We start from the raw sequence: 16,670 nt of genomic DNA, 5'->3' as shown, positions 1-16,670 counted from the left end.
CTCTTTCCGCTAATGGCGTCTGCCTTGCGTTCCAAGTCCTTCGTTTTTAGAGAGTCGAAAGTCGATGGGAAGAGGACGTAATGAGATTATGAAAGACGAAAATGGCCTTCGAGAGCTACCTGATCTTTAACACGTCCGCTACCAGCGTCACGTATGTGCGATGTCTTGGTTCTCTATTGAAAACCACGTGTGGAAAAAAATTGCGTTTCTAAAGTCCTATGTCATAATACATTTGCGATATACTCGAAAATCAGCTGTCATTTATAGTTACTCGACTTTAACCGCATATAAATATAAGCATATACAGAATATCTCATTTGAAATTTTGCACTCGATTATTTTCTGAATTATAGCTCGTTTCGGGAAATATTTCGAAAGAAGCTTACCCTGTTTCAACGGTCATTAATTTTTACCAGGTGATCGCGCTTCCGATATTTCAAGCTAAACTTGGTTTCTTTGATGGAACTGGATTTATGAATTTCATAGCGAATTAATTGACCTGTAATACTTTGGTCTTTAAAGGTTGTTCGATCTATTAGGAAAGAGGTTAGGTAATAATCGGGTGCGAAATTTCAAATGGGACACCTTGTATACGTGTTTATAACCACAGTCAGGTAATTGTCAATAAGCGGTGTTTTCAATGCTTCGAACGAGATTTCTATAAAATTAGAATAAGATTCGAATTACGCGGAACAGGTTAGAACAACACTCGCACCAACGACGCGCGCCGCCAAGCGGCGAAACGAGGAAACGATGGAAGAGAATGGCGCGTAAATGGTATTCGGCGAGGCGTATTAGAGGAGCATTTTTCCATTAATGTCTGCAGAAATAATAGGCGGTCGAGAGCACGTGTAGCTAAAGACGAAGGAAAGGGTACTTTGCATCGAAGAATAATGGATTTCCCGGGAGCAGATGATCCTCCATTATCCGGACGAGTTGAACGGGCTAGGATTTTCCGCAAGCTTCACCGGGAGAAAAGCTCGCGAATTTTTATCCGGCCTTGCTCTCCTCCGGCTTTCTAAACGCGACACCCTGCATCCCGCCATTGTTCCCGGGGTCCACGCTGCTTTGCCCGTCAGCCTTTATTCACCATTTCTCTTCGGCCACTGCCACCGAGGATGTTTCATTCCCCGACCTTCCGGGCAGCTTTGTCCGGCCTAGAACAATCGTCATCCGTCGTCACGATACTTCTTCAAGGCCTCTTCTAATCGTCCGGCATTGCTTCCAAGTGTCGTCTAAGATCGTAATAGGAGTTACGATCGCGGTGAGATCGATTTGGATCTCGTAGAAAAATTCGATGCGAGAACTCACAAGAAGCAATATCGAATTTTAAAAATTCGCGTGAAACGAAACTTCTTTGTCGAATAGCTTTATCGCTTTATTCTCCATCTTCCTTTCTAATTAACAATTTTCTTGCCTTTCATACCATCACACCGAGTACCCTGTTTCGCGTGATAATCTCCTTTCCCAAAGTTTCCGTATAAATCGCAACTTCCACCGTCCCGAATGCAAAATCGAACCAGTGTATAGATAAGAGGGTAAAACGCGGAAGTGAAAATTTATCAGGACGCGGCGCTATCTGGCCCGAAGACGGGACCAGATGCGACCAAATATATCTCTAGATGTGCCAGATCGATAGCAGAGATACCGTGTATTACGTAAGCGAAATTGTCGAAAGCCAGCGAGCTCGCTCGTGACCCAGGCCAGCTTTGACCTTGGCCTGCATTCGGCACAGCCGCTGCAGATGTACAGACACAAGTGCATCGGTTGCACGTCCGCTGTCGCGCACACGACCCATTGCATGTGTGCGTGTCCGTTGTTTGCCAAAAAAGGCAGGCTACCGCGCGTTTCAAAGTTTCTGGTAGCGCTACACGAGACTCCAACAAGCGTCCAATTGGTCGCCAAGCGTTCACGAATTACGCTTATTTGATCAAAGAAACGTGCCAACTTCGAATTAGCAATTGTTACGAATTTTTATAATAACAAGCGTCCAATTGGTCGCCAAATGTTCACGAATTACGCTTACTTGACCAAAGAAACGCGCCAACTTCGAATTAACAATTGTTAGGAATTTTTATAATAACCCAATACCTTATTTTAAACGATAGTTAGGAAAATAATAGTTAACGCAAATTTCCATTATTCTTAGGATATAACGAATTATGAAATATTACAACAGGATGAAAATAAAAAATAAAAATGGCGCAAGGTATATTTCCCAATATTCTTTATCTATCAGTGTCGTTTCAATTTTCCAGAAACAATGTCATTGATGGTATAGTATCGCTAATACAAAAATAGTACCAGTGATAGTATTATTGGTGACCATTAGTGAACGTGTTAATTGAAAATTGCATTGCAACATTCTGAGATACTGAGAAATTTTTCGTTGAAGTGTACCAAATAAGTAAATGCGAAACCAGTTTTGAAAGGGCCTGTAGCCCGAAAGGCGGTTAGGATCGAGCTTTTGCAAGTTTACGTGCGCAAGCGTCCAGCTGTGTCGAAGCGTTTGCAAGCACACGTGTGCGCAGCCCGTTCGTAGCTGAACGACTGCAACCGTGCCAAGAATTCGCTTCTCCTTTACCCTCTACCCTATCCCAGAGGGTGAGGCTGACCTCCGACCAGAGCGCCACTTCTTTCTACTATGCACACCCGTGGACAGATTCTTAACGGGCTGACACGCGCCGGAAACTCCTCCACTTCCGGTTTAAACGAACACCCCAAACTCCACTGTATTCCCCACTCTCGAGACGCACGAAGGTCTTTGCAAATCTACGTTAAGACAGCGAATAATACGCGAACCTAACTACGATACACTCATGACATAACCTAAATTCTCTGCTTTTCTCGTGCGAAACAATTTGGCAAACGTGCGATTCACGCGTGAACCTCTACGTTTATTATTTATTCCCCGCGCCGTATCGCGAACCTAACCTCAAAATATCCGCTACAATTCGAATGATAATAATTTGGCAGCGTATTTTTCTACGGGCATAAATTAAACCGCGACATATTATATAAATTGCCGCGTATGAATTCATCTAAGACCAGTCACGAAGATGCAAATAGTTCAAGGCTCGGGGAAATTGCTTACTAGTATTCTACTCGTCGTTCTCGATAATAAATCTTCTCGGCAACCGGCGGTTCTACGCGATTTATTTATACACCGCTCTTACCTCATCCTGGTAATAATAGCCCGCGATAAATCCCGATCGGAACCGGAGCTTCCCAAAAATCCATCCTCGAGTAGCCCCAGAGGGCAGCACGGTCGCGCGGCGTCCAAGCAACTCCGCGGTCCCTTTTGATTATCGCGAATCGACGTAAATTGACGGATAAAAGGAAGAGAAACGAAGAGGAAAGGACGGAAGCGGGAAACGGCAGGCGGAAGTGGCGATCGGTTCCCGACAGCGCACAGGTGCGTGCGGGATTTATGAACGCGTTTAACGAGCCGGGCCACGCTGGATCCTCGGCGCGAGATACCGCGAAGGATTAGAAAACCATAATTCTCGCCGGTTAAACACGCGAGTTATTTACAGTGGGGTTGGAAGCCCGCGTATCGTGTACGAGCTTAATAACGGATCTACGTTCGCTCCCAATTGCCGGGGGTAATTAACTGCCACGGTGAAATGAAGCCGCGGGTGCCCCCCGTCTAGCCTGCTCGCAGCGGCAAAAACATTTGCTCAACAGTTTCCAAACGTCGACCGAAATCCCGCCCCGCGCGTTCGGGCTAATGAAATTCGAATAAACGCCGAGCTTCCCCTAAGCGCCGACTCTTGATACCGAGGGGCCGTTATTCCCCTTTGAATCCCAGCAACTCCATCAGACTTGCCCGCTGCTGCGGCGCTCGGCGAAAATTTCGCAGCAAGTTTGCTTTAAAACGTGCTTCCTCGTCGCCTATCAATAAGCCGGCAAGTAGTACGGATCGGCCGATAAATAGCGTTTAAGCGCCTTTAAGGACCTTCTTGTACACCGTTCACGTGAACGATGGCGAGGAAAAAGCGGTCGCGGAGGAAGATCGGGTCCGATAGTGTAGAAGATGGAACCGGTGTTGTCGGAAACAAGAAAGAGCGATCGAGCAACGGCGTAGACGTGCACGTCCGACGAGGTAGAAATTATCACCGTGCTGAAAGGCGGGCTGCTCTCTTTCTTCTCTCCGTATTTCATTCCCGCCGATCGGTGTTCCCGGGATTGTTTTTCGGTAATTCGAAGTAAGGCAGAAAATACGAGCGGTTCCGGGGTGAAAAAGAAGCAGGACCGCGGGGAATCGATTGGACGGAAGAAAAGGGAGAAAGCGGAACGCTGAATTGATATTTACTCGACTTCCAGGCAACGGTTTCTGTGTCTCTTAAACATCGATCAACACCGCCAACGGGAACCAAGTTTTTAACGAGGTCTTCCGCTTACGGTTTACGCCACTGTGCTAATTTCGGTGCTTCGTGGAAAGGAGTTTCGCGACGATTCCGTGCCTCTAAGAGCATTCCTCTCCGATCCGTCTCGGTGAACTTTGGAACGGTATATCTCGAGGAAAAGGAATTGTACGATTGTAAATAGAATTTGACTTTACAGGGGAAGGTTAATAATGCGAATTGTACGAGGGAGTTAATAAAACTACGGAATTTTATTGCAATACCTTCGTCGATATTGCAAAATTCGCTATAAATGTAAAAAAATTGTCCATTTCCAAAAATGAAATTTCTCAAAAATTTTACTGCGTCCATTTCATTCCATCGTACGTACGAATAAAAATTGGAGAATGTTGAAAATAAGATACGTCTTGACGTATTTACAAAAATCAATCTCTTAGGAGAAATAGATATGTCTTTGAACTATGCGTCAAAGTTCTGGGAATGCGTGAAGCGTAGTTAAGAATTAGGGGACCAGGAAAAGTTGCAATTGCACACCCTTTTTCATAGCTCCAGTTTTGTCTCCCCCTTTCCTCGTACCTTCTTCCTCAGAATACAGAAAATATACCTTCCTGAGCATAGAATAAAGATAATTATAAATGTGAGAGGAATCTTTATTCCAATAACGTCACCCTGCTTTAAGGAACCATCCAGCTTATCAATTCTCAAAGCTATGAGTTGTCATAGAGCCCATAAAAACCTTGTCAAAGGGTTCGACACGCTTTTTGACAGCCTGCACCACTCATCATAGAAGACTTCGAGCCTCCGTTTATTTTATACCACCAAGAAATATAAAATATAATCAGAATCAAAAGCTGCTTTTGACTATTTAATTCGATCATACCACAGATCAGAAGTGGGATAAATAACGATAGTTATATCTTTTCACCTATAATCCTAATAGAGAGAACACGTATACCACAATTTTTCGTACTGTTAAGAGATATACCACGTTGGTACAGTGGGGTGGCAAGCGGCGAAGGACTCTATCTGGAGAATAATAAACAGTGACATCGGCTTCGACTGAGGTGCTTAGGACGATACCTGAAGTGCGTGCAAACGGATGACATATTCATGACTGGGTCAAGTGATTGAGAGACAAAGCCTGTGTATGGAAGGAGAGAGTTTTGACTTTAAATAAGGGTGCAAGGCCGTGGGCGCGGCAGAATGTGTGCAGTCGAGACGTAGAGAATAGAGGATCGTGTGTTTGAGAGTTAGAATTGAGAGGACTTGGTGTAACATGTTGATTAAATAAACCAGTTTTATTATTAAAAGGGAGTTGTTGCTCATTAGACGCGCAGATCTCGGTCTGCATAGGATTAATCTAGCTAGAAATCCTACGGTACGTACGCTACATATGCATCTACTACACCGGTCTCAAGAAACCTGTACACCTTCCTCGACATCGTTGGATTCCGATATTTCGCGAGGTAGCATCCCTTTAGAGAAGCAACGGATTCAACGTGCCGTTGCTCGCGGAGGTAAAACAACCCCCGGTGCTCGGCCAAAGGAATCATCTCTCGTAATCTCGAAGAAAGGAGAGCCTGTGCAAACTTCCACTCGGTCGAGTGCTAAATAATTATCCTAATTCCCCTTAAAGTCCGCGTCCAGGCAGGGTCCGCAGTCGGTTTCCATCCGGGGATAAATTCCCGTCGCGGCGTAATGCTTCCGGCTAATTTACGGACGCAGAAATTAAAGTTTTTTCCGTAGATCTCCGCCGATGCCCGTAATAACTCTCCCGCCATATTCCGCTCTTATCCTTCCTCTCCTTCTTCCGCCTTCCTTTTTCTCCTCGCTTGCCCGTTTCTTGCACCGGCCAGGTACGTCTTCCGCTCGCGGAGTCGGGACACGCGAAATCCCTGTGGGCGAGACCCGATTCTTCGACCGCCACAGAAAGAGGCTTGAAACTTTAACGGGAACAGAGTCCCGCCCGAGGAAAGAGCGGAGAACGATGGCGCAGCTAATTGCACTTTTGACTACTCTGAGAAACTGCGCCGTTAAATATTGCCACCGATGGAATATTTCATTAAGCGAGGATACGCGAAACTTTCCTCCTCGCAGCTTGCGCTTCGAGGCTTCGGGCGGGTTGCGGCCTCTGCCACGCTTTCAGGCTATTCCCTGCGTTTCTCCCGATACTCGTCGATCGGGGATACAGAGTAGAAAGGGGAGGAATTCGCGTTCCTATAGCTACGAGCTTTCAATCCGTACAGATCGTTAAAGGGGTTATTACGCAAGGAACAGTAAACTGTGGAGATCTTTATTTAACGAACGAATGGTTAGAACTGGCCTGTTCAGGGCTTCGCAGGTCAAAAGTCGTCTTCAGAAGACTGGTGACAAAAGACAGAACATAGGGGGAAGGGATCGCCCTCGCACCGCTGGAATGTAGAGTTTGCTTCGCTATTGAATTTTACTATATCACAGATACACGGGGAGGCACGGTAAATTGATATCGTAAGCACGCTATCTCGGGACGACGAGGCTGAGAAGCTTGATTGTTCTTACATTGTGCATCAGGGTGAACTATCGAATCCACGAGCTGGAATGTAGCTGTCGTCGCGTGGTTGATTGGACTAGCCTGGTGACACCCCGATTGCGCGGAAAAACAATTTGGATGGTAGGTGAGCTCTTTTAAGCACTCGAGTGGTCTGTTGGTTAATCTAAGTCCGATTGAACGTGTTTTTAGAGGTGAGTCGTTGGAGATGAAAAGTCGTGGGATATGTCAATGAAATTTCTAAGCAATAATTTGAAGTTACGTGTGGGTCAGCTGTTCCGTAACCTTATGGCTTTGATGAGAGCCGCTGACTTATCTAGACAAATGATAGAAATTTATTCCAAAATTATTCTTATGCAAAGAGTTAACCTCTAGTCGAGAATTTTTATACTTTCCAAATTTTTAATCATTTTCATCCGTGAAGGGTTCACCTAGATTCTCCATTTTTGAAATTGGCGAAAATATACAGGAGTTTTGATAGAATTTCTGATGACCTTCACCGAGATAAGGACACGATGGTGTACACTTGTCTATTTTTATCATTTCATTCTCATTATAATGGCGTATGTGAATTTTCTTAGACACGCGTTAGAGGTTGGTAGCGCTAAGTATCAAGGGGTAGTTCTTTCGCATCCCTGAAACTCTGGGCAAGACGAAATTCTAAAAATGGAACGAGCACGACGAGCCAGCAAATAAATCAGTACCCAATCTAGCTTATCGGTATGCTTCCATCATCCTGAGGGCATCTATTCAGCAAGAATCGCAAACGCTAACTAATGCCGAGGCCCGCTGAATGCTCGGTTGACCTTAACCCGTAGCAAAGCGCAACGTTGTTGTATATGGAAAGGATGGGTGAATGGGGCGCAAGTGGATCGGTGGAGCATAGATTCCTGAGGGCACATAACGTGTCCAAACCAATCCTGTCTCTGGCAGCCGGACCGATTCGATAAGCCCTTAATCCATTGGCAATTAGTCCGCACAGTGGCCAGAGCAACCCCTTCAACCCCTAAAGCTGCGGCCCCTCGACGTAAACGATCACTGTCTCTATCTGTTCCCCGGGACGTTGCCCTCTCGCGTCCTTCTCTTTGTCACTGGCTAATTCAACAGTCCCTGTGACTATATAATTAACCGGTGGCTCGCGTATGTTTATGCATGGAATGCGGCTGCCACTCGCGCGCGCGGCACACGCGATTCCGTGCTATAACCAACGATCCCCTGGCTCGGTTTGCTCAATTTTTCATCCTTATTCCCGTCGCTTCCTCGCCCAGGTTACTATCGAGCAAGTAGCGATCGCGAGTAATCCAGCTTTCCCCGAATACGGGTCTAAATTCTGATTAAGCTTCATCGCGCTCGAATGCCGTGAACTATGTTATTCGTTGGAAAAAGTATCCCCGGTCGCAACATCTCTCTAGATTTATATCTTTGCATTCCATTCTTCCTTTAACACGCGTGTATATATACACACACACACATACAGGCGCGCATAATATAGAGAGAAGAAAGTGGCGCACCCAAGCGAGCTAACAAAGAAGGGAAAAAGGAAGAAAAAGGAGGAAAAAGGAAAGAACATCGCGCGACGTTCGGGTGATTCGTTTTAAAAAGAAGTGTACGTGACGTTCTGGTTCCTTATTTTTCGAAGCGAACGGAAGAGTTTCCACGCGGGGAAAGAGATACAAAGGCCGGAGCGGAGGAGAGAGAGAAAACGCTGGGAGAATAACGGAGAGGAAGAGAAAAGAGATTCGAAAGGAGAGCACGAGAGGGCACAGCCACTTCGTACTTTCGTCGTAAAGAAAGGAAAGCATACTTCGAAAGAACTCACCGTGATACGTCCTCCTGAGAAACAGCTCGTGGCGTGGCCGCGCCGTGAAGAGCGAGGGAAGACGCGTGACGTGATTCTTGCGAATACGGCAGCGTCGAGTTGTTCTCCAGCGCCGACACAGAACCATTTTGTTTTCCTGTTTACAGGGGAAGCGAATGAAAAAAAAAAAAAACCGGTGGAACGGGTAATTTAGAAGTCGGCTTCCTCTGCACGGAGGAAAGGCGAGACTTCGCCGAGCCCCCTGTGTATCGACCCTTCGCGAACGCTATGGTTCGACAACCATATACGCGGTTTCTACGCCAACCACGATCGAACGGAACTCTACACCGGTTCGTCTGCTTCCCAGTGATTTCGAGCCCTCCTTTCATTCGCCAAGGATCGATAGCAGAGACACGCGGAAGTCGTTAAAATGCAAATACGGAATAAAGGTGGCACGATCGCTTTTCGATCGGGATATAATTCGAGTAAAGGAATATCCGGCCGCACTCGCAATTTTTCAATGCGTTCGTACTACCTCGCGATCTCCTGGATGGGACGTAGAGGAGTTTACGAGCTGGACTTTAGGAGCGCGATGAATAAGTTGCGCCGGATCGTTGACGCGGACAGGATGGCTGGGAATTCGCGGCCAAGTCCCGGGATCAAAAATTCACTTGGACGCGGCTGCGGGAGAGAAATGGGTAATCCCCGTGTTTATCATTCGCGGTGGGACCCGCGGGAACCGAAGGAAATATGGAAAGCCAAGTGTGCACGCGATCGACGCGTAACGGATGATGCACGGATGTGTACGATAATCGACGGTATTCTCTTTGCGGAAATCGCGAAAGCGAGTGTTCAGACAAGTGTTTCGGCGAAGCGAAAAATTAACACCTCGAACGCGTTAACTCTTTTGGGGCACGCTGGGATTAACCCCTTGTACTCGACAGGCGCCCTTCAGTCGCCACTTGATAAAATTTCGAAGATCGATATTAATTAATATGTCAAATTTATGATAATGCAACGGTGTGCGAAATATCGAAATCAAATAATTCCACGTATTAATTATTATACGGTTTCTTATTTACTGCTCAAGAAAATATCGTCAGCTTTATAGCAGAAAATTTTTGAACTCCTATTCTTCTTTAACTAAAAATTCGTCGAGTGCGAAGGGTTAACCCTTTGCATTCGAGAAATGACTCTCAGTCGCTATTTAATCAGACTCCAAAAATTGTTGTTAATTAATATCTCGAATTTAAAATTGTCCAACGACGCGTGGAATATCGAGGTAAAATAATTCTATGTCTTAAAATTAATTTGCACTTTTTATTTATTGTTTCGAAAATATCGCCGACTTTATGGCAGAAAGTCTTCATTACAGAAGAATGGTAATTCGAAGACTTTCTGCCATAAAGTCGACGATATTTTTAAAACGGTAAATAAGAAATCGTATGCAAATTAATAAGTAGAATTATTTTATTTCGACATTCCACGCATCGTTGGCTAATTTTAAATTTGACAGATTAATTAACACCGATTTTTAGAATCTGATTACATGATTGAGAGTCACCTCTCGAGTGCAAAGGGTTAATAGCCAAAGAAACTTTTGAGCGTCATCAGGCGCCCACAGTAGTCAAAGGGTTAAAACAAAATTGCTATGCAACATGGGTCTATTTTATCATCCGAAATCCTGTGCCGCAAAGAGTTAACGCTGAACCTGTCACGATCGCGGAGTCAATTTCGTAGAATGATCGTACGTTTCTCAGGATTCTCTACGCGTATAAACAACGCACAGAACACAATCGTACAGCTTCGCGTATAAAATGTAAAACACGTAAAATTATTCGACACGAGACACTTTTTCGTTTTCTTTTCGAAGAAAACGCGTGACGAATTCCCCAATCGAAAGATAAAAAATAGCAGCGAGGAAAATTAAATTTCGCGAACCGGAAAATACCCGCTCCTAGGACGTTCGCGTATTTATCTTTTCTGGATCCTCATCGGGGCAGAGTTAAACGCGGAGGAGCACTGCACGTTCGCCAGACGACTTCCGGTATTCCGCAGAGGACGAAGAAAGAATTCGCTTGGCGGCACAGCACGGCGTCCGGTGGGCAGGAACAAAAGCACGGGACTTTTTCGCGGTGCGTGAAATATTTATCATGGCGGAAGGCAGCGCGGGGAAAATTCGAGAAGAAAAGATGGCGAAAATGTGGCGTGAAGCGAGGGACTGGGGAAAGTCGCGGACACGAATCTACGCGGCGGTGAATAATACATGTGAATAGAATGCGAGGCCGGCTTACGTGGTTGTGGCGAGAGCGAATTGTCCGAGGTCATCGGGGGTGGTGGCGGGGGCACGATTCCGGTTTCCGGTTTCGCTACCAGAAGAACCACGCGGTCCTGGGTCGCCTTCAGTGTCGCCACAGCTTCCTCGTGCGTCACATTTTCGAGGTTCTTGTCGCCCTGCTGGAATCAAAGGAATCCTCTTTTTCACCCGCTCTTTACGCTGTCGGAGGCACGATACCTCCGGAGGCCAACAACTCGATACCGTTGAAACGTAATTCAATTTCACGGGACTTTGTCCGTGCACGCTAGCTTCTTCTCTGGCTTCGGTTTCCGATGACCACGGTGGTGAGTTCGGTTATTAAGGTCGGTGGCGATTTGCGCGTAACCCCCCGCTAATCGTTTAATACCGACGACACGGAGAATGGCTGATTTGAAACCGTTCCTCGTTGTTTATGCTGCGATTTCGGGAAGGAAATCTAAGCTTTTAGCGTGCAGGGAAATAACCGTATTCAGATGTACAGCGATAGATGTATAAAGTTTAATGTAGATGAAATACATACGCTATATGCAAATGTAAAAACACGCCCCTATGGGTCACAATACATTAACACTAGAACTACCAACCCAGTCAAAATGACTGGTCCCAGAATTTTCCTTTTTTGCAATCACCGAACACATATACTTGGTTTAAGAATAAAATTGGTATCACCTCGTATTAACTCATTTGCATCATGGCTCTACTTAAGGTGTCGTGTTCAGGCATCAGCAACATTCAACTGACGACTAGCCCGTATCACCGTGCGCGTATCAGTATCTATTCGTAATGGCAGTTAAAAGGATTTTCACAACAAAAGTAAAACTTGTTAAGAATATAATGAAACGATGTAGATGAGATGCTCACGAAAGGGATCAAACGTGATCTGTGGTATATGAAAAATAGTCAGCAACTGGTAATGAAAATGTCAGGTCGCGGATTATTCCGCGCTCGGTGATAGGCGACAGTCGTAGCTCGCGGAATATTCCGCGCTCGGTGATAAACGACAGTCGTGGCTCGCGGAATATTCCATGCTTGGATGCAAATGGGTTAAGAAAGAACTGTAATGAATATATTCACTCATATTCATCGTATAGCTGAAATTACTATAATCTGTGCACGTTATAGTTAGGTACCCATTGAAGATCGGCAGTTCTAGTGTTAAAAACGTTCTATACTGTTCCGGATTAGAGACCGATGGTTCTGCAAAAGCAGAAACAGCAGGCCCTTTTAACCCTTAACACTCCAAGTGTGCTTCTCAGGCACCACCGATGTGTGATGCTCCATTTCAAATGTATTTTTAGGTCGCTCAATAATACTCAATTATAATTAATATAAATATTGTAATCAAAATTATATCACTTCTGAGATGAATAAAGATTGTTTCGAACGACTTTAATATTATTATTTACACGTTATTGTAGCATTTAAAATCTGACACTTAAAAATTTGCAAGTCGAAGTACGATGAGAATAATTTGGAGTTACCGGTCAATATTCACAATTAAAAGTCAATATAATTGAATTTTTCAGTAAAATTCTATTAAACTGTAATGGCTATAACAATTCAATAGAATTTGAGCGTTAAGGGTTAAACCGAAAAATCGACCCCTTGATGCCTGCATAGTATCGAAGGTCCTCGAAGTCCTAAGGTCGGTATTGGCCTGCAACCTCTAACAGACCTGTCACCATCGTAGCACGATCGTAAGTTAATTTACAACAGTTTATCATCTTTCGTTAATGCCGCGACGACGGGCTGCGCGGATGTCAGCGCGGGGATAGAAAGCATAGAAAGCGAGTACTTTCCATCCTCGTTTTTCGATCGTCCGAAATGTTTCTCTCCGTTCATCAACCCCGTCCATTCATCTTAATTTCCCTACCTATTCCGCTTTATCGTCTCCGCTTCTCATTTTCCGCGAAGCGAATCCAGCAGGAAAATGCGAGAGACGGTTCTCTCACGGAGCGTGGGTATCGATCAAGATTTCGCGAGCCACGGTAATTGATTTCGCCCGTTCAATTTCCCCTGTCAATCATCGTTCGTTTACCTCTTACGGAACACTTTCAGATGGATTACCGGGCAAATATCGCGAGAGTTACGGGTCTCCCCTTTGTTCGTCGCTCTTATTAACTCGAGCGACTATGTCTGAGCGTGGAAACGTCATCGATGATACCGGGGGATTTCATTTGCAGGGAAGAAGAGGAGGGGGAAAATGGAGGAACGTTTGCCGTGAGCAAATAAAATTCTTATTTACGCCGGTAAATGAAATATTTTGTTGACAAAACGGTGGAAACCATCGGGAAAGCAACAGAGAAGAAAATCAGCGTTTCAGTCGATCGCGCGTTTTTGAAGGGGGTTCGCGATAAATCGAAAGGCAAATATTCTCCTAGTTAAACAAACATGGCGAATAAATCCTCCGTATTTCAGTTTTTCCTTTCTTCCCGCTGTCCTACCGTCCTTCGTTTTTCAGTTCGCGACTACACGCTCGAGGAAAAACGAAGCCTGATCGAAAAACGACGAGGCCGGGGGTAATTATCCGTCGGAGGCTGACACGTTGGAAAAAATGCGACACTGCCGAAGTTTCCGGGACGCGTCATAAACAACTGACGAACTTTCTGCAACGTTCGTTGTTTTCAAGTATATGCCGGCATGCAATCATGAGCAAAGTTAAATCGACTCGCGATCCATCCTGTCCGCCGCCGCTCTCGAAACTTTGGAATAAATCGTTCCTCGAAACGAGTCGAAAGGAGCTCGATCTATTTACGACAGCCACTGTCGCTTTTTCCCCCTTTCTTTCCTCATTTTAACAGTTTTATTGCAACTTTTGCGACCGTGAGCCGTAACGACGCTTAAATCCGAGACCGAGTGATTTCTCCGACGTTTAATGGCCACCGACATCGCGATTCCTCGAAACGATCTCGATTCTCGAAAAGTTCCCCCCCTATTCCCGTCGCGTTTCCCAGACCGTGTCACGGCGGACGTTGAAATCTCTGTTTCGCCATTTTCGCGGCTACTAAATCGCCGTTGTAAATCAACGGATCCGCGTAACCGCTTTAATCGCAGCCTTTTTGATCCAGAGTCGCTCTGGAGGGGACGACGCGCGAAGAACAGAGGGTTGCTCGATGCGAAAAATCGCGGGAAAACGAGCAATCGCGGTAATACTCGCTCGTGGATCGCTGATGGAACGGCTATCAATTACTCGTCGCCATCCGAAAACACTGTGATCTATTTTTCACCCAACCCTCGCGCGATGGAGGACACCCTGGACCGCGTCTCGCGAACGAGTCGAGGACTTGCCGAATTTCGATCTCCGCTTCAAACGTTTCGAGCCGATTTTCCAGGAAAACACGGTTCATCGCGGTTTATCGTGTTTGAAATATCCGTGGAATATTCTTTTCAAGATCCAGGGAGTCCACGGAGTTTATTAATTCGCTGGTAGGGATGAAGAGGAAGTCGAGAAGGGGATAAATCGTGCCCTGGTTGCGGAAAATTACGCGATTACGTTTTTCGTTTAAACGAACAATGTATTTCTCTTCTCCTCCCGACGAAGCTATTTTCCATGAAGGATACTCTAATCAAGGCCACGCTCCTTTTTCGGTCTGGCGTTAAGAGTTAAGGGTGGTAAGAAGTGTAGGGTCATCGAACGGATTAAAGGTTTAAACGGTACTCCAACTATGCCGAGTGGAGTATAACGAATCGACCTAATTCCGGAATTCAGTCGGAAATTCTATCTATTTTCATTTAATAAACGCGTTATAAAGGATATACGAATAACCTGCTGCTCGTTACTTATTAAATTAACCAATTTCGTGATTTCAACGCACTCTTTGGAAATTAAAGATCTCAAAAAAGAAGAGGATTATAAATATCCGATAATTTTACTCGCTTCTCTATTCTCTGTCGATGTGAAGAAGACAGAGTAACTCATTTACAGATTTGCGATATTTTTAAATTTCCAAGGAGTCAATTTTTCGCGATTAAATTTTACCAGAGGATTCAAGAATCTCGCGATAATTAGATTACCAAGAAGATAATTCGAATACTAATAGAATGAAAAAAGAATTTTTCTCCAACTCACCAGAGCATTCCTGACGGCCACCAATTTGTCACCGACGACAAGACGGCCATCCACTTGCGCGGCACCGCCCTCCATAATTTTCGTTACGTAGATTCCATTGTCACCGGGTATATGCTGATTGCCAATACCTCCGGCGATACTGAAACCGAGGCCCTTGTTACCCTTAATTAGCTCGATTTCGATCAGCTGCGTGTGTCTCCGTCGCCGTACGTACTGCAAATTAATCGAAACACTCTCTTACATCACCCTCGTAATACCAAACAACCCTTATTTTCGAGCGATACAAAATCTCAAACGTATCTCATAAAAATCAGACAATCTTACGCAACGATTCTCCAAAGACGGAATTAAAAATCAAGATTTCGAAGAACGACTTAATCCAGAGTTTAGCCGACATACTTTATATTCCGTTTCTCGTTGAAACCGAGGGATAAAGTTTGATATTTATCGCGGAAGGATCGAATAGGAGGCCGAGGAGGTGCACGGCTGCGAAGTAGGCAGCGTTAAATTTCGAGAAATTAAATGGAGCGTTACATCGGAGATAATTAAGATTTCACTTTCACAGCGAGACCGTGCTCCGTTTACCGCGGTGTACCGAAACGCTGCGCGACATAAATTTAATTAAATCGGCCCGGTAGGAAACGCTGTTAAAGTTTCGCTAACGTTAAGCCTCCTCTTAAGGGTCCAGGCTTCGGGGATATTGCGACGGGGTGAGCGAAATAATAATATCCAGCCCGTAAACGCTTTTATGCTTGCCCCGCGCTTGTTTCCTAGGCACTCGGAAAAGGTTAATAACGCAGGTGCACACGGATGGGCGACAGAAAAATGCGGAGACCTTAAAGAAGACACCCCCGAGAAGAGACAAGAGACGAAGATGGAGCGAACTAGGGGGTGAAGAACGCGATCGAACGTCTGTTGGAAATGAAGTTAATCCGCGGATAAATCTGCGAATAAAAACTTTTCTCTCATTTTCCAAAAACAATATTTCCCGCGATGCAGCCGAGTTTCGGGTTAAATACCGGGTGACCGCGTCGCGGCGAAATTTATTCGCCTGGCATTTCGCGCACCGCCATAACCCACGCTCTACTCGACCATTCAAATGCTAACGCGCTGGACGGTCGGCGAGTTTTTTAAAATTTTCCGGTTCTTGGTTCGCGGCCGAAGCTTACGACGCGTTGTGAAATTAATTTATTATTTCCGACGTGCTATAAAAAAAAAAAAGAAAAAAAAGAGAGAGAGAGGAGCGTCATTCGTTTTATTTTATTTCCACGGTTGGTTTTTAAACGATCGTTTGGTCGTTAGAGCCGGAATATCGTCCTTTTTTCTGTCCTTTTTATTTCCCAGGCTTTAAAGAGAGAGAGAGACATATCGCGAGAGAACAGGAAACGCGAACGTGGAGCATTATTTCGCGGAGGGAGGAGAGGGGATCTCGGTTTTCCGCAAGATATACAGCCGGCATTGTCGTCGGCCGCGATTATCTCGCGTCGAGCTACCAGATAATAATTGGACGTCTAAAACGGATTCTTTAGCCGCCAGACGCGGCTTCATTCTTCCAAAGATCTTTCAAATCTCGCGCCATTTATCGCCATTAC

General features: G+C 45.2%; 1 protein-coding gene across 1 annotated transcript in view; it reads right to left on the bottom strand.

Moving 5' to 3' along the window:
- Positions 1 to 16,670, bottom strand: part of dlg1 (MAGUK family member discs large 1) — a 329,265-nt gene that overhangs the window by 92,593 nt on the left and 220,002 nt on the right. Inside the window, exons 8-10 of the mRNA XM_017897948.1 lie at positions 15,079 to 15,291; positions 10,987 to 11,149; positions 8,714 to 8,849 (exon numbers count right to left, since the gene is read on the bottom strand). Of these exons, the coding sequence (XP_017753437.1) occupies positions 8,714 to 8,849; positions 10,987 to 11,149; positions 15,079 to 15,291 (512 nt within the window). The remainder of the gene's footprint in view (positions 1 to 8,713; positions 8,850 to 10,986; positions 11,150 to 15,078; positions 15,292 to 16,670) is intronic.

The sequence above is a fragment of the Eufriesea mexicana genome, unplaced genomic scaffold (genome assembly GCF_001483705.2).
Source record: "Eufriesea mexicana isolate 0111107269 unplaced genomic scaffold, ASM148370v2 scaffold596, whole genome shotgun sequence".
Classification (NCBI taxonomy): Eukaryota; Metazoa; Arthropoda; class Insecta; order Hymenoptera; family Apidae; genus Eufriesea; species Eufriesea mexicana.
The sequence above is the reverse complement of the archived record's forward strand: the minus strand, read 5'-3'. Positions and strand labels throughout refer to the sequence as shown.